General features: G+C 49.1%; 1 protein-coding gene across 1 annotated transcript; it reads right to left on the bottom strand.

Moving 5' to 3' along the window:
- On the bottom strand, positions 1–19,517 carry MYO1A (myosin IA). The gene is made up of 28 exons (XM_037846081.1): positions 19,254–19,517; positions 17,738–17,871; positions 17,501–17,616; positions 17,162–17,256; positions 16,876–16,980; positions 16,619–16,665; positions 16,422–16,485; positions 16,114–16,212; positions 13,957–14,060; positions 13,683–13,830; positions 13,087–13,205; positions 12,920–13,006; positions 11,512–11,577; positions 11,267–11,371; positions 9,215–9,277; positions 8,795–8,995; positions 8,398–8,624; positions 7,861–8,061; positions 7,511–7,604; positions 6,861–7,010; positions 6,653–6,721; positions 6,134–6,208; positions 2,330–2,464; positions 1,828–1,934; positions 1,280–1,412; positions 946–1,098; positions 627–754; positions 1–372 (listed from the first exon to the last, which is right to left on the bottom strand). Exons 2-28 carry the CDS (start codon positions 17,849–17,851, stop codon positions 246–248), a joined length of 3,132 nt encoding a protein of 1,043 aa, XP_037702009.1. The 5' UTR covers positions 17,852–17,871; positions 19,254–19,517; the 3' UTR covers positions 1–245.
- Positions 19,518–22,351: the final 2,834 nt, after the last annotated feature.

Here is a 22,351-nt window from a genome sequence, read left to right as displayed (position 1 = left end):
TTCAGAAGTCACAAGTTTTATTAGTGGGCAAAGAGGCTGAGGGTGGAAGGAAGCCAAGTTTGGAGGAAAGAACTGGAAAGGTTTTGGAAGAAGAAAACTTGTCTTTAAAGGCTCTTCAATCTCTAAGCCCCGCCCTATGATCAGAGGCCTCAGACAGAAGATCCTCCCAAAAAGAGGGGGGAGGGATGGTTGGTGCCGGTCCAGGAGGGAGAAGCTGCCGTCTCTGCGTGAGGCTCCCACCGCTCTCACTGTACAGTCACCTCCAGGCGACCACTCCCCTTCTTCTTGCAGCTTAGCTTGCCATCCTCACCACCCCCAGGGCCCAGGACGACCTTGACAGTCACACTGCCCTCCTTGAACCTCACTGAGAAGCTGGAAGGGAAAGACAAAGCTAGTGCCTCCATCTTCCCACAACCCCATCCCCACATTTTCCTAAGAGCTCAGTCTCCCCTCCCCGAGGCATGTAGGCATGTCCATCCCCTAGATCCCTCAAGTCCCCAGAGAACATGGGTGGGGACACTGTGGTATGCCCCACTTTCTGACTGTGCGAATTCTCCCAGTCACAAGGACCAACAGCTTTGGTCACCTGCCCCTGGCCCTCCCTCAGCCCCAGCGCATGACCCTACTTCTCAGTCACAGTGATTGGCAGCTGCCTCTGCGTGGCATCCAGCACAGCCCGGTACATTTTCGTCAGCAGTTCAATTACGTGCCCGCTGACCAGCAGAAAGTCCCCCTTGGAGCCTGACGATGATGTCTTAGGAAGAGGAAGAAAAGATCAGGGAAGGGACTCATTTTCCCTCCTCAGGAACATCCTGAGGGACATCAAAGGATGAAGCCTCAGCCCCAGAGTGAGGGACGTGGTCCCTATCACCTCCAGGCCCTCCAGCCCCATGACACCCACCACCTTCTCCTGCCCAAGACCCTGTCCCCACCAGGCTCTGACACCTCACTCAGATGCAGGCTAAACAGCCCATCCTTGAGGCTGGTGACTGACACCCCGGCCACACTGTCCAGTCCAACGACAGTCTTGGCCTGGGACTTCTTGGCGTCTGTGAGAATCACATGCCTCTTGGTCAGGAGGAAAATCCGGGAGGAGGTCTGGGGACAGAACATGAAAGGGTGAGTAAAGGCAGGGAGCAACTGCCCCCCACCCCACCCCACTCGGAGCCAGAGGACAGGGGAAAACCCAGAGCGCACACACGGCCCGCCTGGCCTGCTTTCCAGCAGCCGGCCTCACCACCCTGGATCAGACCGTGGGAGTTCAGGAGGCTGCCTTCACCTTGCCGTTGCCACGATTGACCTTCTTCACAGTCTCTGCCACCAGAATGGGCCCTTCCTCCCTGCCCTTCAGTTTCTGCAGCTTGGGGTTCCCTTGCAGCCCGATGTAATCACCGCAGAATGGTATGGGGACACTGAGGACATGTGGGAGGGTGTGCAGCAGAGACAAGGGCTTCATCACTGACCCCCAAGGCCCCGTGCCTCACCCCCAGAGTCCCATCTTAGTCCTTCTAAACCCCTACCCACCCACCCTCCACCACATCTTCTATTCAGTGGTTCTCAAAGTCTGGTGTCAGACAAACAACATCAGATCATCACTGGGAACTTGTCAGAAAGCAAATTCTTGGAGTGCACCCCAGACCTGCTGAATCAAATCAGAAACTCTGAGAAGGGGGCCCAGCAATCCACCTGTTAACGAGCCTGCCAGGTGATTCTAAGGCTCCAGGGCTAAAGCTCGAGAACCACCACTCTATCCAGATCAGCAACCCCACTGCCGACTCTTCTCTTTGCACTTAAGGAAAACGGCTGCCGGGTCAGAGAGGCCCTCACCTCTGGGGGTAAGAAGCCTTCTTGCCCTTGAACAGCTCACTGGCACAGAGCTTCTCCCTCAGGACCTCTACCTGCTTCGGGGACAGCTGGTCCCGGAACTTCTTGCACTGGTGATGGGGGAGGGCAGGAGCTCAGATGGTGGAGGGAGAGGGGCAGGGATGGGGCAGGGAGGACACTGCTGGGAAAGGAGGAGGAGCTGGGAGACTGGGGAGAAGAAGGACAGGGGGTAGGTACACTAAGGCAGAAGAGAGAAATAGAGGGGCAAGGACAGATGCTAGAACCTTCAGAGAGAGGGCTGGGCCTGGAGAAACACTGGGGACGAGAGCAGGAACCGAGGGGAGGCAGGGGAGGTGAGCAGAAACAATTGAATACAAGCACAAAGAGGGCTGCGTGCCCGGCATACGGTGCAAGGCCCAGTCCCAGACAGATGCTCAATGGGTCGGTCCTAGAAAAGAATAAATGAGAGGGGAGGTGCTTGGACACTCCCCGGGGCCCCACTTACCTTCCACCGGTAGAAGAGCTGCTGCAGCTCCTGATTCGCTGTGTTAAAACACTTGTAAGGGGCGGGTGGCCACTCCTTGTCCAAGACGTTGGTAGACGGCAGACTCTTCTTGAGCCCCAGTAGGAATTTCTGTGCCTGGGTTGGGAGCAGGGAGAGAGGGAGTGGAAAGACGAGAAGAGACACCTTCTGGAATGCACAGGCACACACAGACCCTGCCCTGTAAAAGGAAGAGGGCCGCATGTAATGGGACGCAACATGGGGAGCTGCGGAGGAGCAGAGCAGGCAGTCTTCATTCCCATGGAGCTTACCTTTTACAGGTGGGTGGAAAGAGGACAGAGCGCAAGCAAATATATATATACATAAAACATGATATAATACAGAGATAAATACATAGAATGAAATGTGACGCTATCTGCTATGAGGGTGATAGCAGGTTCCAGCAACAGTGGAAAGGCAGTGTGACTGGAATAAACTGAGGAAGAGAAGAGGACAGTGAGATGGCCACGGGCAGACCACGAGGGACCCCGGAGGATGTGGTAAGGACTTAGGCTTTCTGCTGAGGGACACAGAACAGCATTAGAGAGTTTTGAGCAGAAGAGTAACCTAATCTAACTTAAGTTTTTTTAATTTAATATACACTTTTTTATTTTGAAAGTTTTTAAACATCAGACAAGTTAAATAAACCATACAATGAACATCTGTACACCTCATCCACATTTATCAACTTATAGTGTTAAAATCTTGCCCCATCTGCTCACTTGCTATCAATCATACACACACACACACACACACACACACACACATCCTCATGTAAATACATAAATGTACACCGCCCCATGCCATCCTAAAGTAGGTTACAGATACCATAACATTTTCCCCTAAAGTTTCAGCACACATTTCCCAAGAACCAGGACATTCTCCTACACATCAGTGCTCCATCACTACACCTAAGAAAATTAAGAATTAGAAACCCTCATCCAACAGCAACCCATACCCAAACTTCCCCACATGTCCTTTATAAACTTCTAAACATGTCTTTTATAACTTTCTTTTTATTTTTCCTGTTCCAGGATCCAATCAAGTTTCACCTGATGCATCTGTTTGGTCTCCCCTACCTAATCCAGAACAAATCCTGCTTGTTTATGGGATAGAATTATTGAAGGTGTCAAAAATGACTTGATTGTGCCTAAGAGTCTCCCCCGAGTGCCTCTGTGTTGCTCAGATGTGGCCCTCTCTAACTAAGTCACCTTGGTGGGTGATCTCGCTGCTCTCCCCCCTACATGGGATCTGACTCCCAGGGGTATAAATCTCCCTGGCAACGCAGGATATGACTCCTGGGGATGAATCTGGACCAGGCAGGCATCATGGGATTGAGAACATCTTCTTGGCCAAAAGGGGAATGCAAAATGAAACAAAATAAAGCTTCAGTGGCTGAGAGATTTCAAATGGAGTCGAGAGGTCACTCTGGTGGACATTCTTACGCACTATATAGATAACACTTTTTAGGTTTTAATATATGGGAATAGCTAGAAGTAAATACCTGAAACTACCAAACTCCAACCTGGTAGCCTTGACTCTTGAAGACGATTGTAAAACAATGTAGCTTACAAGGGGTGACAGTACAATTGTGAATACCTTGTGGATCGGACTCCCTTTATCCAGTGTATGAATGGATGAGTAGAAAAATGGGGACAAAACCTAAACTAAAAACAGGGTGGGATGGGGTGTGTGTGTGTGTGTGTGATTTGGGTGTTCTTTTTTATTTTTATTTTTCATTCTTATTCTGATTCTTTCTGGTATAAGGAGTATGTTGAAAAATAGATTGGGGTGATGAATGCACAACTATACGATGATACTGTGAACAGTTGATTGTACACCATGGATGACTGTATGGTATGTGAATATATCTCAATAAAACTGAATTTTAAAAAAAAATGACTTGATCTTGGGCTCTTCCAAGTGTTTGGACTTTTAATGAAAATTTTAGGTTAAAAAAATTATAATAGGAAAAGAGCACACCATCTATCACTCTCTAATTCTCCAGTTCTTTGGAGAGTCCACTAGAGGACAGTCTCCTGGGCTCAGTCCACAGGGTCTGGGCCTGGGGAGGCTTCCAGTCCACCCTTGAGTTCCAGTCCTTGGACTGGTTTGATTATGAGCATCTCCATTAATCCCTTTTGTTGCAATCAGTGTGGAGCCTCTGACCGTTTTTATTTTTTATTTTTTTAATTGTTTTTTTTCCCCCTGAATCCAAAAAGTGCTGCCCTCTTCTGTGCAGCCCTCCCGTCCTCAGGTCTTTCCAGGGCCTTGGATGTCTGTGTTGCCCAAGCATCAGCTGGGGTGGGGGTGGGAGGCAGTATTAGACAGTGGTTCAAAGCTCTGGAGTCAGATAATTTGAATCCCAGCTCCAGCACTTAACAACTATGGGACCCCTGGCATGTTATTTAACCTCCCAAGCCTTACTTTTTTGCCTATAAAATTGGGGAAAGAGCAGGACCTACCTCACAGGCTTGTTAAAAGCTTTACATGAGTTAAAGCAGGCAAACAGCCCAGCACATTGTAAGAGTTCCAAAGAGAGAAGGTACTATCCTAGTTATGGTCAAGGCAATGATAAAGAATGGATAGAAACACTGAGGGATCGATGCCCAGTGGCCCCCTGCAGGCTCCTATGGGGGAGCAATCTACTGAAATCTTGTTCCAAACCTAGCAGCTCCAGGGCTGACATTCAGCAGCTGCCTGATAATATACCGGTGATAAGACAGAAGAAGGGCCCGTCAGGAGATAAGCGCAAAATCAGATTACAGGTCTCAGGTAAGTGGCAAGACAGCAGGCATTCCGTGAAGGCCCACACACGGGAGCCTGCATGAGAGGGGACCAGATAGCCTAAAAGGTCTGGGAAGATGGAACTTCCCCAAGGAGGGAGGAGGAGAAGAAAGGCTCAGGAAGTAGCTAAGAGCCCCAGGGGTTCAAAACTCCCATTCCTTCCTTAGCCAAGGGATCCAGCCTCCCCAACAACCGAGGAGCTCCAAATGATTGTGTCTCATGTCTAAACGAGCAAGGTTAAGAAGAGTTTCTAACAACTGTTAAATCAGGGAGGTCAGTTATAATTTACACCAGCCCTCTGTCCAAGACCAGCTCTTCCTCCTTCTCAAGGTTTCCCTGGAAGTGCTGCTCTCTCACTGTCTGGTTTCCCACAAGTGCTTCTCAGAAGCATCATCACTATCTGATGGGTGTCTCTGGGAGGCACTCATCTCTTTCCCTGTTTTCTATCCACTGGAAACTGAATAGCTTGAATGCCTCGGCCTGGCCCCGGCTTCTCCTCCCCACCCTGACCTGAATCCTCCAGATTTAAGATGGGTCCTTCCTGAGCTCTACTTCTGACTCTCCTGCTATAGTTTCAGAGGCGAGAGAGGGATGATATGATTCCTCTTCCCCAAAATGGATTTCCTAAGGTCAGGCTTGTTAATGCTACGTGTCCTCAATCTGCTGGTCCAGAGACTCGGCCTCCTCAGCCATTGTTAAGCATCGAGCCTCTGTCTCCTGTTCACCCTCTGACCAGACAGTGGGTATGCTGGGCCCCCTTCCTGCCAGGAGGTTGCCTGGAAAGTCCACTCAAGCCAAAAGGCTCTCTGATTCTGCCCCTAGGTCCCGAGATGCTGCGGCCTGCATCCTCTCTTCTCCTAGGACTTAAGAACATACAGATCAAGGAGGAGCTTGGGAAAAGGCTTTGAATCACCTCCTCTCAAACCTCACCTCCTCCTCTTCCTAACCTGTCCCTCCCTCCCTCCACCCGCCACCGCTCACCATCCTCTTGTAGATGAAACCTGACAACGTGAGGGCAGCTCCCGACCGGAAATACTTTCGATAATCCTTGCGGACCTGCAGCAAATACAAGAAAGGAGCCAAAGTGAATACACACAGTGTATCAAGGAAGAGGTTCTACTATTTTTCAACCACACAAAAAGCAGAGTGAGATAGAGGCTGAGACGTGTCTGGAAGGAGGGGAGTCAGGTGGGACAGCTCGGCCGTGAGGAAGGCACTTAAAGCAGAAGGCGGCACTCCCCCTGTCAGAGGCACATCCAGACCTATAGATCCAGATCCCCCCAATGCACACCATACTCTCAGACACAGACACACACGGAGCAACCCAGAAACACGCCCAGACATAGGCATGCCATCGCACAGGGGTGTGTTCAGGGTGCAGGAGCGACTGGCTTTCTGCCAGTGTTTCTCCACAGCAGCTGGCCCAATCCAGAAGGATCCATGTTGGGGGAGGGGAGGAACTACGTGCAGAGAGGAAATCCCTGTCCCCTTCCCCATTACCTTCCACCCTCTCACAAATGCCTGGATCAGCAATGTCGATGCCTTTATCCTCCCATAGTGTTTCTTTTGCTGCAGAAAGCAGTGGGCCTGTTAGTAAACCCCCTGATGGACCTGCTCCCACCCCAAACTTCACCTCCTGAACCACCTCTCCCACATCCCGCCCTCCCCATCACAGTGAGGGGGACGGGACTTTGGGGGCGACTGATACCACGTTGCCCCGAAACCAGGAGGAGATGAGGATCTGACTTCTGCGCATCTGCCGGTAGTGCATGCGGCAGCGCCAGCCGCGGTACACCTTCTGTATGAGAGTGGCCAGCTGCTGCAGTCTCAGGCGCCGCTTCTCCTCCAGGTACAAGAGCTGGGGAGGGGGGGGCAGTGGGACAGAAAGGCTGGCCTGGGGGAACAGTGCTGTCCTCCCAGCCCCCACGGTACCAGAGGTTCCCAGGCAGCGTTTTATGTTTTATGTGATCATCGTTTGTCTTGTTAGTACATTCATTTATTCATTCACTCACTTAACAAGCATCTACTAAACTCTGACTCTGAACATCTACTGAACACTGTGCTAGGTGTTGGGAAATCAGACATGAGTGGAACATCGCCCCTACTCTCGAGGAGACCGTTTCAGGCACAGGCACTCAGAGGGCCATGCAAGCATACATGGTTCCCAAGGCTCAGGGCATGGGGGTGGTAGGGGTGGAGGAGACCCCAAGGTTCAGGTCCCAGGGATAAAGATTGCCTTGCTCACCGCCCATTCCAGGTTATAGACACTCGCCTCCCTCCAGCCTCACTCCAGTGGGCTCTCCCACTCTTCCACATTCCCCCACCCCCTACCAAAGGGAAGTGCATTCTCTGACTCACAGTCTTGGGGCTTCTAATGAAGATCTTTGTCTTCCCAAAGGCCAGCTCCTCTGGGGCCAAGCTCAGCTCCCCCATGACCTTCTCAACCCCCTCCCTACAGAAGTAGATGGGGGAAAGCTGCCGAGGGCTAGCCCAGGAGAGGGCCCTGCTCCACGCTTCCCCTAGCCCCTTTCACCCTGGGGAAAACACATTCAGAGCCTCTGAAAAGTAATAATTCAACTCATTTCCCCAAGTATCCACTCACCCGGCTTCAGCAGATGTGCACTGCCTCACCCCCTCCTGGTCCCTTCCTCTAGAGACGGTCCCTGCACTGCCCTTCCCTCCTCCCCAGCCTCCCCTCTGGGTCTTACCGATCTTCTCCATTCCAGGAAGGCCAGGTGCTCCGGCCCAGCAATCGGTACCTTTCCAGGAAGGGCCTGTACCCCTGGCGGTAGGCATAGCCTGCCCGTCGTACCCGCACATTCTCCAGCAGACCCAGGTACCGGACCTGCACTTCAACCAGCTTGGAGGAGAATTGACCTTGCTGCTGATGCTCATTGGGCTTAATGCACCTGGGGGAGGTGGGAAAGTCATGGGCTTCAGGACCTGACACCTTCGCCAGCGTTAACCCATCCTGGTTCTGTACATATTCCCCTTAGTTGATTTCAGAGGAAGGGGTCACACTGACTTTCCCAGTTTCACTCGCTATTGAGTGGTCCCTTCCAAAATCTGATGCTCTCTCTCCTCCTACAGGAGTCTCTGCTCCTCACCTGGCTGTTTTGCATGAGGAAAGGGTCTCTGATCCTCTTATCCCGGAGATCATCCCCCATGGACATGTTCTACAATGTACAGACCCTGCACAAGCCAGTATGTATGGAGCATGTTCACCTGTGTGCCCAGCATGTCACCTGATGTAGTTGGGGTTCTTGGAATACAGGTTCTTCATGAGGACAGCCACAGAACTCTTGAACTGGGACCCAGCAGTCAGAGGGCGTTTGAGAGATGCCTGCTTGGGATTGCCCTCGGGAAACAAGGAATGGAGGATAGGGTGCCGCGCCCTCCACATGGTCTGGGACAGGTCCCGGAAGAGTAGGTCATTATTCTTGTCAATGAAGCTGGCCACACTGTACGTCACCTGTAGAGGGGCAGCTACTAGTTTGGAGGTCCCAGGACACTGTCCCAGCACTTGACCTTCCTCAGTCTCATTGTAAAGACTCCCCATCTCTCGCCTCCCAAAACTCTTCCTCCATTGTCTTCAGCCTATGTGCCAGCCCTAGACATTGCCCTTCAGCCCTGCCATTTCACCTTGCCCGCATAGTGGCAGATGCGGAAGCAGCTGAGGCCCATGGTGTGGTCATACTGGTGCTGGGCATTCTGGGTGACTTTGCTCTCGTAGTAGTCATGCTTGGAGAAGAGCTGGTTCAGCTTCGCCAGGAAGGTGGAGTCACTGACCACCCCAGGCCGCAGGCACTCCTCGTCCAGCAGGGCCAGGATACCTCGCTGATTCTGGGCCAGGGGACAAGATCAGCCCAACCTAGACTGGGTCCTCCAAGACACCAGTTCTCACCACTGCCCCCTCTGCCCCCTCTGCTCCCTCTCATCCTTTGCCCTCATAATCATCCTTTCCAAGTGGGGCAGGGTGGAGGGGGTGGGGGACAGGAACAAGGGCAGATGTTCAGACAACCTGGAAAGGGAGGTCCTGGCTCAAAGAGAAGGATAACTCACATGCTCAATGAGGTTACAGATGATGTCATTATCAAAGTAGTCCACCTTGGTCCACGGTATGCCCTGGTGAGGGAAGGTGTGACAAATTACAGGGAGCAGGTCTAAGACAAGTCCCCAAAAGCCTCACCAGACCCAGCCCCTCTGAAACCATCAGAAAGTCCCTTAGTTTAGGGGGGGTCTTTGGTGTGGTTCCTGTTTACCTCCCCATCCCTCCAAAGGTGAAGGAGAATTGAGGAAGTCGGACATATGGGAGGAGCCAGTGCAGATGTGAGGGAGGGTGAGACAAGGCAGAGAGCCTGTGGGTAGTGTAAGAGGGAGAGGGAGTGTAATATGTTGGGTGAAGATTGGGATAGGGGTTACCCCATTGTGGGAGTGGGGAGGGATCTATATGCATGTGCAAGAACAAATGGCCATGCTACTATGGCAATGAACTACAAAACCTGAGCCCAGGAGTGAGAGTTTATCATCAAACAAAAAAGCTAATTTGACACATCTTCAAAGGTCTCCATCACTGATTCTCAAACTTGAATGTGCATCAAAATCACCTTGGAGGGTGTGTTAAAACACAGCCTGCTGATTCAGCAGGTCTGGATGGGGCCAAGGAATCTGCATTTCCAACACCTTCCCAGGCAATGCTGATGTTGTTGGTCCAGGATCATGCTTGGACAACCATTGATCAATGTGATACTTTGGGGACTGTTTAATTTTTTAAAAACATTAAATAAAAACAAACAAACAGAAATGGTACACAGCAGAAGACCCAAAGACAATCATTACCTACTTTAGGTAGGAACTTGCTGGGTGTCACCCCTGCAGGTGAGGTAGCTCCTGACCCCAGCCCAGTCCCGAGGGCCAAACCCCCACCCCCTCACCCCCCCCACTCCATGGCTGAGGCCATTCCTAGGTACAGCCGGAGAACACAAGCCTTTCTTTCCCTCCTCCCCCAGAGGTCTTTAGAGAAAGCAGAATGGAATTCAGTAAAGTTACCCTTCCATTTCATCCCCAAAATACTTCCCCAACTGGTTAAATGAATTTTGATATCCTTACAATCCTATCTATATACTGAAATGGAAAAATGAAAGCAAGGTGTAGGATGGAGTGCATTTACTACCATTTGTATAAAAGTGTGTGGGAAAATACATTTACAGATTGGCTTGTATACTCATAAAGGAGCCCTGAAAGAAGGCCCACTTCTGTTGTCTCTGGCTGCGGAGGGGAACTAGGAGGCTGGGACAGGGGTGGGAGGGAGACCTTTCACTATACACACTTTTAAGCTTTTTTGGGTTTTGAAACATGGGAACAAATTATCTATTCAATAATTAAATTTTTAAAGTAAGAACATGCAAAAGAACTAAAAATAAGTTTTCACACATGGAGGCCACATTGCCTGAAATTCTGCATAACAGATTTCTGAGTGCTCACAAAGGAACATCCCTGGGAGGGTTTTGACAAATGAGCCTCTCAGCCATTCACACTTTGGGATGGAATAGTTCAAGCAGAGAATTTTTCTAACACTTAAACATAGAAAACAGGGGTTTTCACTGAATCAGGGAAGGAGTGTGGAAATTTTGAGCCATGGGGCACTTCTGATGAGGCAATCGGGGATCAGCGTGCCCCAGGAGGGGCCAGCAATAGCAGCCAGGGCCCCAGAGGAGACAATGGATTCCGAGATGTTAGTAAAGGGCAAAGAAAGGGATATAGTGGGGTGCCAAGCCCAGGAGAAATGTCCCTTCTAAATTCGGCTCACCGTCTGACATAGACCAGTCACAACTGTCACTTCACTCTTAACAGGACTCTCCTCACGCAGTCCCTTCCATCAGCAGCCCCCTTCATGGCCTGGCCTGGAGCGGGGAGCGGGGAGCCGGTGGGGATGCAGAGCAGAGAACTGGGGCTACTTGGTAATGCTGAACATTCAGCTGTGCAAGGGGACTCTTTTTGCCCTTTGTGATCCCACCTGGGGATAACTTAGAGGAAATTGTGGTCGAGGAGAAAGATCTGCCTATGCCTGTAAGTCATTTACGACAGGGGAAGTAGGGAGAAGACTTAATTTACCTCTCTATTATATTCCTCTTGTTCCTCTTTCAGTGTCATCTCTATGAACACCTGCTGGAGCTTCTCATTGCAGTAGTTGATCACAAATTGCTCAAAGCTATTATTCTGAGGGAGGGTACACAGGTTAGAGAGAGAGCAGCCTACCCTGAAAGCCCTCCTCCCTCTCTGCCCAACCTCCTCTCACACCCGCTTTGAGTCCATCTGTACCTAACTCTAGGGATGGACAAATCGAGTGCAACTCTCACCTCTAATATTTCAAAGCCGTAGATATCCAAGACTCCCATGACCTTCTTCTTCTCCCCAGTGCCTACCTGAAGAGAGGGGAGGACAAATCTGAGGGCAGGCCCCCTGCACACCAGCCAGGCCCTTCTGGGGCAGACGTGGTTGTTACAGGGGGCAAACGGAACTAGGTTGAGTTGTGATTTTATGCTCCTTCCTCCTCCATATGCTGGAGAACAAGCAAGGCAGGAGGAAAGGAGAAAAAGGAAATAGCAAATCAAGTCCAGAATGGTGTTCCCATGGTACAGGGAGAAAGATATCAAAATCCTCTCAGGATAATAACCATTCCTTACATGAGTGAAACATTTTACAAACAAGTTCACATCCTTATTTCATTAATTCTTACCATAACCCTATAAGGTATGAGTATTCCCGTTTTACAGATGAAAAATCAAATCTCAGAAGGGCTAAGAATTTACTTAAACCTGGATTCAAATTCCATTTTACCTTGCTGGCTTCCTGCAATACCTTCTAAATAGATGGCACTCTCATGTACATAATTTGTAAAGTAACAGCTTTATTGAAGTATAATTCACATATCATAAAAGTCACCCTTTTGAAGTGTACAATTCAATGATATTTAGTATATTCACAAGGTTGTGCAACCACCATCACCATCTAATTCCAGAACATTTTTGTCATCCCAGAAAGAAACCCTGTACCCATTAGCAGTCACTCCCCATTTCTCTCTCCTCAGCTCCTGGTAACCACTAATCTAACATCCCTTCTCTTAGATTTGCCTATTCTGGGAATTTCATATAAATGAAATCACATAATTGGTGGCCTTTGTGTCTGACTTCTTTCACTTAGCATGTTTTCAAGGTTCGCCCATGTTGTCACTTGAATGTATCAGAACTTCATTCCTTTTTATGACTGAATAATAGTCCATTGTACGGTACACCACATTTTGTTTATTCCTCTATCAGTTGATGGACACTGGGTTGTTTCCCCTTTTTGGCTATTATGAATAATGCTGCTATGAACATTCGTGTACAAGTTTTATGTTTCTTTTGGGTATATATACCTAGGAGTAGAATTTCTGGGTTGTATGATAACCATGTTCAGAGTTTTATCTCACCTCACTAAACTCTGTGAACTTGTGCATATTATTGCCCCATTTTCCAAAATGGGAAACCTAGGTTCAGAATCTCTGTGAAATTGAAAGGCCACACAGCTGGTAAATGAGGGAGCCGGATTGTCTAACTCAAAAAACCAGTGATGTTTCCAGAACACACTACTTAAAGGAACTGTTCCCCATTCCTCAGCCACCTTCCTGACTCTGCTATCTCAGAATCCAAGGTACAGGGGCTGGTAGCTGGCACACGAAAGGTAAGACAGACAGGAGAGTTTTGAGGGGGGAAGGCTCTCTCTCACCTTGATACTCTCGTTGATTCGGTTCACTATCCAGTTGAAGAGGCGGCTGTAGATGTTCTTGGCCAGAGCGTCCCGAGCGTACTGTGCCTGCAGGGCGAGGCGAAGCTGGTCAGTGTGGGCAGCCCCAGAGCAGGCACAAAACTAGCCCCCTCCCATACGGCCCTTACCTGGATGATATTCAATGCAGTAACCACCTTTTCTTTGTTTGTTTCCATCGTTCTTGAGCACAAAGCTCTCTCTAGTTCCTGGGAACTCAAACCCGCTATCTCCCCAATCTCTCGAACACCTAAAGTGATGAGGAAATACAACACGGCCTGAGAAGACTTTCTCCAAGGGAGAGAGGTGGGACTGATAAGTGAAACTGCTTGGGAGACTGGGCCTGGGGAAGTTGCTAAGCCGATCTGGAACAAGGTTCTGGAGAAATCTCTGTGTGGAAGGAGAGAAGGGAATTAGGGCACTTCGCATACATTATGTACTTTAATTAGAGAATCTCCTGAAATAGATGGGATTATTCCCACCTATTTTGCAGAAGAAAAAGCTGAGACTCAAATAGATCCCAGAACTTAGGTCTATCAAATGTCAAAACCTCTTTCCAATATGCCTCTCTGGGAGTTCTCAATGAATCTGTTTGGAGGAGAATTCAGAGCAGGCTGAGTGGGACTGAATTAGGGTGAAGAGGAATAGGCTGAAGATGGTAGAAGAGCAGGAATTGCAATAGGAGATTCAGGGGTCTGGATGGGGGATCCAGCAAGATGGTGCAAACCTTGCCCATCATAGATGCCACTTGCTGGTGTCCCGTTGGCCTGGGATTCATCTGCCAGTTCCACGTTCCCCAGCTTCAGCACCAGGGCTATCACCTCTAGCACTTGTTGAATCTCCTCTTCTGAGAACCCAATCACAGTCATTGCACTCTTAGAGGGAAAGCAGAAATCAAGAGCTGGGCTGGTGGTGCCAGTACAATGTCTCCCTTCCGAATGCCTGGGCCTTGGCTCAGGGGATGGCCCAAGGGTTCAAGCCTACCCTGCCCTGGCACTCACCTGTACAGCCCTGAAGTTGGACGCATCATCCATGCCATCCACTTTGGACACTTCCTGGTTCAGATAGGCATAGCCACTTGTATCCCGCTTGAGCTTCAGAGCCTCTGGGAGGGCCAATGTGAGGGGAAGAGGGTTAGTACATGGGCCTTCTGGAACCCTTCAGCCTTGATACCTCATAGCTCTTGCCCTATGTTGGTTCATTCATTTATTCAAAGGAATAGGTTCTTCCCCCACCTCCTTTGTTTTGGGACCATTAATTCCTATGACAATAAACTAAATTTTTAAATGTTATATAGAGCTTGGGTGTTCATAGTTACTAGGGTTTTAGTCCAACCTTTATGGAAGAAAAGTCTCATTTTCTCTTCTCCTCACCCTTAGGATTCTAAATAATAAAAACAAACAAGCAAACCCTCCATGCTGCTCAGGTCTCAGTGCCTCTGGGAGCTGAAGGTGGGAGAAGAGAGGTAAGCATATATCTCCCACCTACCCCCAGCCTCAACACCTCACCCTTGGCCTGGATTGCTTTATTCATTAATTGTTCACTGAGCACCAATAAAGTGGCAGGTAATATGCTCCCTGGCCTTGACATCTCTTCTGGAAGGTGTTCTCTAATGCTGCAGTAGCAGAACCAAAGGGCTCTATTCTGTTCCTCCATGAGGAATCTCTATCCCAACTCATATCACATGGGTTAGGTTTTTGTGTCTGTTGCGCAAAAATGACTGACTGGTGTGTTGAAACTGTGTCTCCCATCTTCACATCCTGGGTGCCTGGCAGGCAGTCACGAATTTGTTTTTTAAATAAATGGATCAAGGGAGTGGTCAAAGCATTCATCTAAAATGGGAAAGATTGGGTTAATCATGGAGCTTGAGGGATGTCAGTTATCTGTTATGCAAATGATCTGACAATCATAAACTAGAGTTTAGTGGGAACTTCCCCCTGGAACACAAATTTTGAAACAGGAGCCTGCCAGGAGAGAGACATCTAGAGGGAGAAAGGGTCAGGCTGTAGATGAGACCCAGCCCAGACTCAGCTTAAACAAATAGATTAAAAGGCTTCCTCGGGCAGAATCAGGCAGAAAAAGACACAAGTGCTCATGATTCAGAAAACTGAACACAACCAAGACTATTAAGCCAGGAGGGAGGGTGAGACCTGTGGGTATCTGAGATCTTCAACCACAGAGATCTCCAGGAGGAGAAAAGAAGACAGGCACAAGTCTGGCACAGAATAACCAGAAACCCAAGGGACAGATCCCTGGGGGACAGACACCCGTGATGCTCACAGATAGAGAGGGGATTAGGAGGCAAACTCTGGCAGGGCCTGAAGTCCCACCAGACCCTGCAGTGATGCCTACCAGGGTCATCTCAGGCCAGTCCAGGATCTAGGACAGGTTGGCTGGACTGAACTCATCCCTAGGACAAGGTGAGGTTCTCCACGCCTTCTGCTCCTACAGTCACCTGCACAGGCCTGTTTGCTCTGATCATACTGTATTGAATTACATGTTCATACACCTGCATCAAGGTGTTCATCAAATTCATCAAGGACAGGGTCCCTGTCTTACTCATTTCTGTATCCCTAGAGGCTAGCACAATGATCATAGTAGGTGTTCAAGAGCTATTTAATGAATGAATGAATGAATGAATGGAACTTTCATAGAACTATGTAAGAAGAGAAAATCTGGAACAAGGTCCCAGGTGAGGTAGATGCAGACAAGGACAACTTCATCTAAAGCACACTGAGAGTTCTCAAACACTTGTAATAATATCCTGCCTGATTTCCTGCTGATCAATAAAATCCCTTAAAACTTAAAGCAGGAAAGGATGGTAGATGGAAATGAGTGTTCTATTTTTGAAGCCAGCTTGGGGAAACTGGAGCCCAGGCAGGATATAGGAGCAGTGAAGAGTCAATCAGGTTTATCCCTTGCAATAAAACCCCAGGAAAAAGGGAGAGACGAGAACACAGGTTAGGGGATTTGTTCCCAAGAAGGGGTGAGTAAGATCCCGGGTGAAGAACGCAGGCAAGGAGAGGTCTTGTAGGGGGTGGGGTGGGGGGAGTAGGGTGGATCCAAGGGATGAGGACTGTGGGGACCCAAAAAGAACAGAGGTTCTGGGGAGCCAATGGATGGGGATGCTCTGCCACGTGCCCAGAGCAGGCACCTACTTAGCAACTGTGCATCTGCTCCAACCAGTAGCTGATAGAAGATGTGGAAGTTCCTTTCTCCTTTGAGCTGCTTCACCACTCGGGATTTCTCCAGCAAATCTGGCAGAGAATCAGATAATAACGTCACAAAGGCCTGGAAGATACCACAGCTTCATCCTAATTCTGCCCTCGTTGCTGGTCTTCCTAAGGGTTGGGAAGTCTCCTGGTGGCCTAATGGTCCTCCCTTGTACCACGGCAGATTAGCAGAAAGGGACACCATGAGGCAGGTGGAAGAGAGAGGTGGGGAACGAAACGAGGGAGACACGTACAGTTTGTGATGACGCCACCGAGAGGATCTCCCTTGAAGTCAAACTCAATATCCATGTATTTTCCCTACAGAGAGACCAGAGAGAGAGATTTTGTTTCCTCCTCTTCTTGTCACCCTGTCTGGGTGGGGTCTGTGATGTATTCCTTCTTCCCAAGCCCCTACACCCCCTCCTCCCATGCTGGGGCAATGTTCACTCACAAAGCGAGAAGAGTTGATGTTGCGAATGGTCTTGGCATTGCCAAAAGCTGCAGAGATGAGGAGAGGGGAAATAAGGTGGAGTTGAAGGGAGAGGCGGGACTCTAGTGAAGGGAAAGGAGGAAGGTCTTCCAGTCGTCACACCAATCTGGGGCTTTCCAAGAGGTTGCTGGACTGTTGGGAAAAAGGGTCTAGGGCTGAGGAACTCTGAAGGGGTAGGAGGTCAAGCGGGGGAGAGGGGCAGAGGCAGGAATTCTCACCCTCCAGAACTGGATTCGACTGAAGCAGTTGTTCCTTCACAGAATTCACCTGCTCCCCTTTCCCACAGACAGCTGCCACGTAGGACATCACCTGCTTACTAGCCTCTGTCCAAGAGAAACCCTCACGTGGGTCCCCACCCAGAGCTGACCCCCACCCCACCCTGTTGAAGGCCCCTCACTGCAGCACCTCACACCCCTGTGGGGGGCAGGTCTAAGCCTGGCTTGGAAGGAGACAAACGGGGCAGTTCAGAGGTGACTCCATGTCACTTCCAATTGGGGGCCTCACCGGTCTTCCCTGCTCCGCTCTCTCCTGTGATGAGGATGCACTGGTCTTGGTCCTGGTTCTTCAGTGACTGGTATGCCAGATTTGCCAATGCATAGCTTGAGGGAGGAGGTGGACAATGGCTGTGATAGGACCAGTCCAGGACACTCCCTTTCACTCCATCCCCAGGCCGGTTGGACCGGACCGAGGCAAGAAGGGACAGGCTTACGAAGGGGCCTCCAGAGGGCCAGGGAAAGAACGGCCACCTGGAGATCCTCCCTCAGGGCAAGAATAGAGGAAGGTATGATTTCCCATAGTCAGGAATCTGGGTCTTTCCAGCCTTCCCTCCGCCCCTCTACTCACATGTGGGGCTTCAATTCATAGAAGGTATAGTCCTGGTATTTGGCAATGAACTCTGGGCCATAGATGGGTAGTTGCTGGTAGGGATTCACTGAGATCACCACGTTCCCAATATAGGTCTGGAGTGGGGGAAGAAGGTGACACGGCTGAGCTAGAGGGGCAGGTGAAGTGGGGAGGGGGCAGCGGGGTGGAGTGGGAGTACTTGAGCTCTGTGGCCAGTGGCACCCATACTGCACTCACATAAATCTCCTTGTTTTCATAGCGAAGCTGAAGGTTCTTGAGCAGAGACTCCTGCGCCAGAGGTTCCAGGAGGACAAGGTCCTCCACCCCAATGGAATCTTCCAGGAGAGCCATGTCCAGAGAGGCTACAGATCCTGGGATAAGGGGCAGGGGAAGCAGCTTGATGATGTCTGCTCAGCTTTAGGGTTGGTGGGGGTGGGACAAAGGTGGGACAGGACCACCTGACTCTGAACATCAGGGTCAGGAAGAAACCCAGTAAGCCATAACTAGGGGAGCACAGTTGTGCTTGAGGGAGAGTGGGCTGGGGAGGAAAGGCAAAGCAGAGCTTTGTGCCTCAGCCAGGATAGAAAGCTCTCTCCCTCCTGCACTGAAGCCCTGGCCAGGGTTCCGACTCCCTATTTGGCTGCAATTCTCATTCTCAACCCCCTCCCTCTCACAGCCCCTCTTTCAGTCACCTGATCCACCCATACCCAATCTTAAAAGTTCTTCCAAAGGTTTCTCTCTCCTCCCTTCTCATTGCTAGGGTGAGCTTCATTTTAAAATAGGAACTGCACAAAGAGACGAGTTAGAGCACAGAATCAGGAGTTCCTCCATAAAATATATTGGCATACCCCAAAGATTAAAGTAGGATTTGTTTCCCCAACAAGCAAGCAGCTGTCAAGACCCCCTGCTGGGCCTACAAGTCTGTCCCTATTTTTCTATCTCCAGCATTGACACCCATTCCTGTAAACTTCTGGCATGGACTTTGTCCCACAGAGACACACCTAGCCTTTTAGTTGCTGGCAAGGATGTACACAGAGGAGCTGCAGGGAGAATTATGGGGCTCGGGCCCCACTCGGTAGGCACATGGCAGGTGTTCCCTAAGGAGAAAGCCCAGCCCTCTTCAGTTCTATGGGACACAGTAGGCAGGGTGGCCGGGTGCAGGACATAATTATTAGTACAATGGTCAATGCCACTCCCAAGACAGGAATAAAGGAGCCATATCCTCCTACTCTCCTGGCATCTCAGAACTGGGGAGGAGGGGAATGGGGGCGGGGAGGGAAGCAGGAATGGAATGTGGGACAATAAGAGGGCACAGGCATCCTTCTCCTTTCACTCTGCTTTTTCCAAGCTCCAGAAAAGGAGAGCACTTGTCAGTTCCTGTAAGGGCACAACTAAGGAAGCAATAATAACACAGATAACAGCAGTCTAGCAATCATGTGGCACTTACCACAGCCAGACACAGTTCTAAACAGTACAGATACCAATTCATCTAATGCTTACGATACCCCCATTAAGTAGATGGTATTGTTATTCCCCGTTTTTCAGATGAAATAAATGGTAAGCTTTTAAAAGTAACTTGGCAGGGAAGGGCTAGAAGCAAAAGGAGGGTTTGGAGAAGACATCTCCTTTGGATTTGGATTTGAGGGGAGTGGGAATGTGATTGGTTGGGGGTGGGAGAGGGGAAAAAGGAGCATTCCCAGATCGGGCACCACATATGGCAAGAGGAGCTGTGACAGGTCAAAGCAGGACTCACCCAACACTGGAACCAGGGTGTAACTTCAGTGCCCCCTTGGAGAATGGTGGGTGAAATCCCAATTTGACAAGAAGGGGGTATAGGAATCCCGGATCTCAAGGATGAAGTGCCTTCGTTAGCGGGAGCTGTCCATGGTGTCAAGGAGGCCAGGAAAGAGCCTGCCCTCCGCTTGCCAGTGTCCACTCTTCTGATCTCGCTTTGTGCTGCCTCCTCCAGCCTGGCTCCCTGTGCCAGTCAAGCCAGGAGAGGCTGGAGACAGCGGCTCAGCACAAAGTCCGAGGCTGTTCCTGCTAAGGGTGTGGCTCCCTTAACCCTTCCGAGGCTTGATGTCCCAGGGAAGAAGTTTAGCCACTTCAGAAAGCCCACCGTAGATGGGGAGGGCGTGCCTCGCTGGCTTCAGGTGAGGGGCTCAATTAAAGGAGGGTTCTTGCTCCATTGCTCCCAAGTTTGGAATTGAGAGAAGTGGAATTTATAACCAAGAGAAAATTTTTCTGAATAGAAGTCAGGAATTTTGTCAGGGAGGAAGGCTGGCTAGGGAGTCTTCCCAGCAAAGAAATAGTACCTCCCTCAAACCTACACTTCGTATCCTATTAGGGATCAGGGATTGTCAGTGAAATTACTTGAGGAACTAATCAGACAAAATTCCCAAATTCCTCCCCACTTCTCTTCCCCTATGAAGCAGTCCCCATCATAGAGAACCAAAGACTAAAGTTAGTAATGATACCTGGCAGTTGTATAGCACATCCCAGTTTCATTGCACTCCCACCTGTATGGTCTCACCCTGGGAGGCAGGCAGTGCAGATCCCCCATTAAAAAGGAAAATTAGAGGCAAATATCAAGGCTCAGATAGGATACATGACATGGCCAGTTCCACATCTAACTCGGGACAGAACCAGGAACAGTTTGCAAGCCTCCTGACCTTAAGTCTGCAATGGCTTCCAGCCCAAGTTCAAAGGTTTCTAATTTTAATCCTAAAGCCCTAGAACAATGAATAAGACCCTGAGATGCCGTTTCCTGGGCAGTGGTTCAGCCTGAAAATAGCTGCAGATAAGCAGCTTATAAAATCCTATTTTTTCAGGATACCCCCCCTTCCACCCAGGAAAAATTCCTAAATAGCAGGCTCCCCACTGCCTACCACCCTCTCTCCCAGGCATGCACAAAGAGCAAATTAGGTAACTGCAGGCACTTAGCTGAATACAGGCTTGACTCGCCAACTCTCAGCCACAGCTGTGCGGTTCAAGGTCCAAACTCTATTGCTTTCTCAGAAGCACTCTGCCTAAGCCCAGCCCATCCGCAGTTCCATTATCAACCTGCCCTTACATAATTTATTGATCTACTCTATATATTGGAAAGAAAAAAAAAAAGGCAAGGATGAGAGAAAGCTGAGTGGAAGTGACCTAAGAACATAATCCCATGTATAGGTGAAACAGCATCACAGTGTCAGAGGCAGAAATGACTACAAAGCCCCTGTATGAATGGTGAAAACAGACCTAGAGTGAGGAAACAACTTTCCCAAGGTCACAACACTGTTCCCCAGGCCAGGGATCTGCAGCTGTCTTCAATTTGGGGTTTATGTGTGTCCACCCATTCACCCATTTATTAAGTGCCTACTACAAGCATTAGAGAAGTGACTCTAAAAATTTGATGGCAACCTTGGGTTTCGAAGAAGTGACATGAACATTACGATTAGCATTACCAACTGTGTGTGCTTGCCTGGGACTGAGGTGGGTTCCCTGGACACAGGTCTTTGGGTGCTAAAACTAAAGCAAACTGGGATGAGGCACACAATAACAGGTACACAAAACTCATTCAAGTCAGCTGAGATTTCAAAATCTGTCAAAACTTTCCCAGGACCAGAATGCATGGGGAGGAGGGGTAGGGAGGAGGTGGAAAAAGCAAGATTTGCCTGCTTCCTAGGCAAAACCAAAGTAACTGGAGGTTATGGGTCTTCCTGAATTCCATCTCTCTAACTCCTAAATTCCCTTCCTTTTTCCTCCCATCAAAATTCCTAGTCCATGTAAGGGGCATGAGAGAACTTTTGTGGTGATGGAAATGTTCTATGTGATTGTGGTAGTAGTTATACACAACTACATTCACTTGCCAAAACTTGTTAAAATTGTACACTTAAAATTGGTGAGTTCTACTATATAAAAATTATACTTTAATAAAGCTGACCAAACAAAAAGAAGAAGAAACAATTCCAAAGCCTTCAGTGTTGATTTCTGACAGGAGCTGGGAGGGCAGCAATCTGATTAAACTAATTCATACTCATTAACCCTTCCAGAGGTATTCACTTTTTCAAAGATGTCACACAGTAAAAACACTTAAGTTTTCAGATATGGTGGGGCAGGTATTTGGTGGCAGTCTTACTGGCTCTCATCAATTATGTATGTCAATAAATAGCATTTATCAAGTACTTACCATATGCCAGGCACCATGCCAAGTGCTTTACATCCTTGCTACTCAAAGCAAGATCCATAGATCAGCAGCATCCCAATCATCTGGGAGCTTATTCCAAATGCAGAATCTTGGGCCCCATCCCAGACTTAGTGAATTTTAATTTGCATTTTAACAAGAGTCCCAGATAACTACTATGCACGTTAAAGTTTGAGAAGTGCTTTGCATGCCTTATGTGGTTAAGTTCATGTGCCAACTTGGCTAGGTTATGGTATCCAGCAAACACTGGCCCAACTGTTATTAAGAGGGTATATCATGGACTTAAATCATTAGTCAGTTGATTACATCTATGACTGATTACATCTAAGATGAACAAAGGAGACTGCCTTCAGCAAGAAGAGAAGACTCATCCAATCCACTGAAGGCCTTAAAGGGAGAACTGATGATTTCAGCAGTCAGAAAGAATTTCTCTACTTCGACCCCAGCTTCTCCTGGGGAATTCATCGAAACCTTCTTCAGAGTTCCCCACTTGCAGCCTGCCCTACAGAATTTGGACTTACCAATCCCCACGGTCATATGAGCCAATTCCTATAATAAATCTTGTAATATTTATGTGTGTGTATCCTGCAAGTTCTCTTTTTCTGGAGAAACCTAATATACCTTATCTGTTTTAATTCTCACTAAAACTTTGTGAGGTAGCT

Source organism: Choloepus didactylus, chromosome 8 (genome assembly GCF_015220235.1).
Source record: "Choloepus didactylus isolate mChoDid1 chromosome 8, mChoDid1.pri, whole genome shotgun sequence".
Taxonomy (NCBI): Eukaryota; Metazoa; Chordata; class Mammalia; order Pilosa; family Megalonychidae; genus Choloepus; species Choloepus didactylus.
Note: the sequence above shows the minus strand (reverse complement) of the source record. Positions and strands in the feature narration are given on the sequence as shown.

Excerpts from the sequence above, each read along its gene's own strand:
- MYO1A (XM_037846081.1), bottom strand. The coding sequence starts at position 17,851 with ATGGCTCTCCTGGAAGATTCCATTGGGGTGGAGGACCTTGTCCTCCTG. Across the intron at positions 11,372-11,511 it reads ACGGCTTTGAAATATTAGAG|AATAATAGCTTTGAGCAATT; the intron begins GTGAGAGTTGCA and ends ACCCTCCCTCAG. Across the intron at positions 1,099-1,279 it reads TCAATCGTGGCAACGGCAAG|ACCTCCTCCCGGATTTTCCT; the intron begins GTGAAGGCAGCC and ends TTCTGTCCCCAG.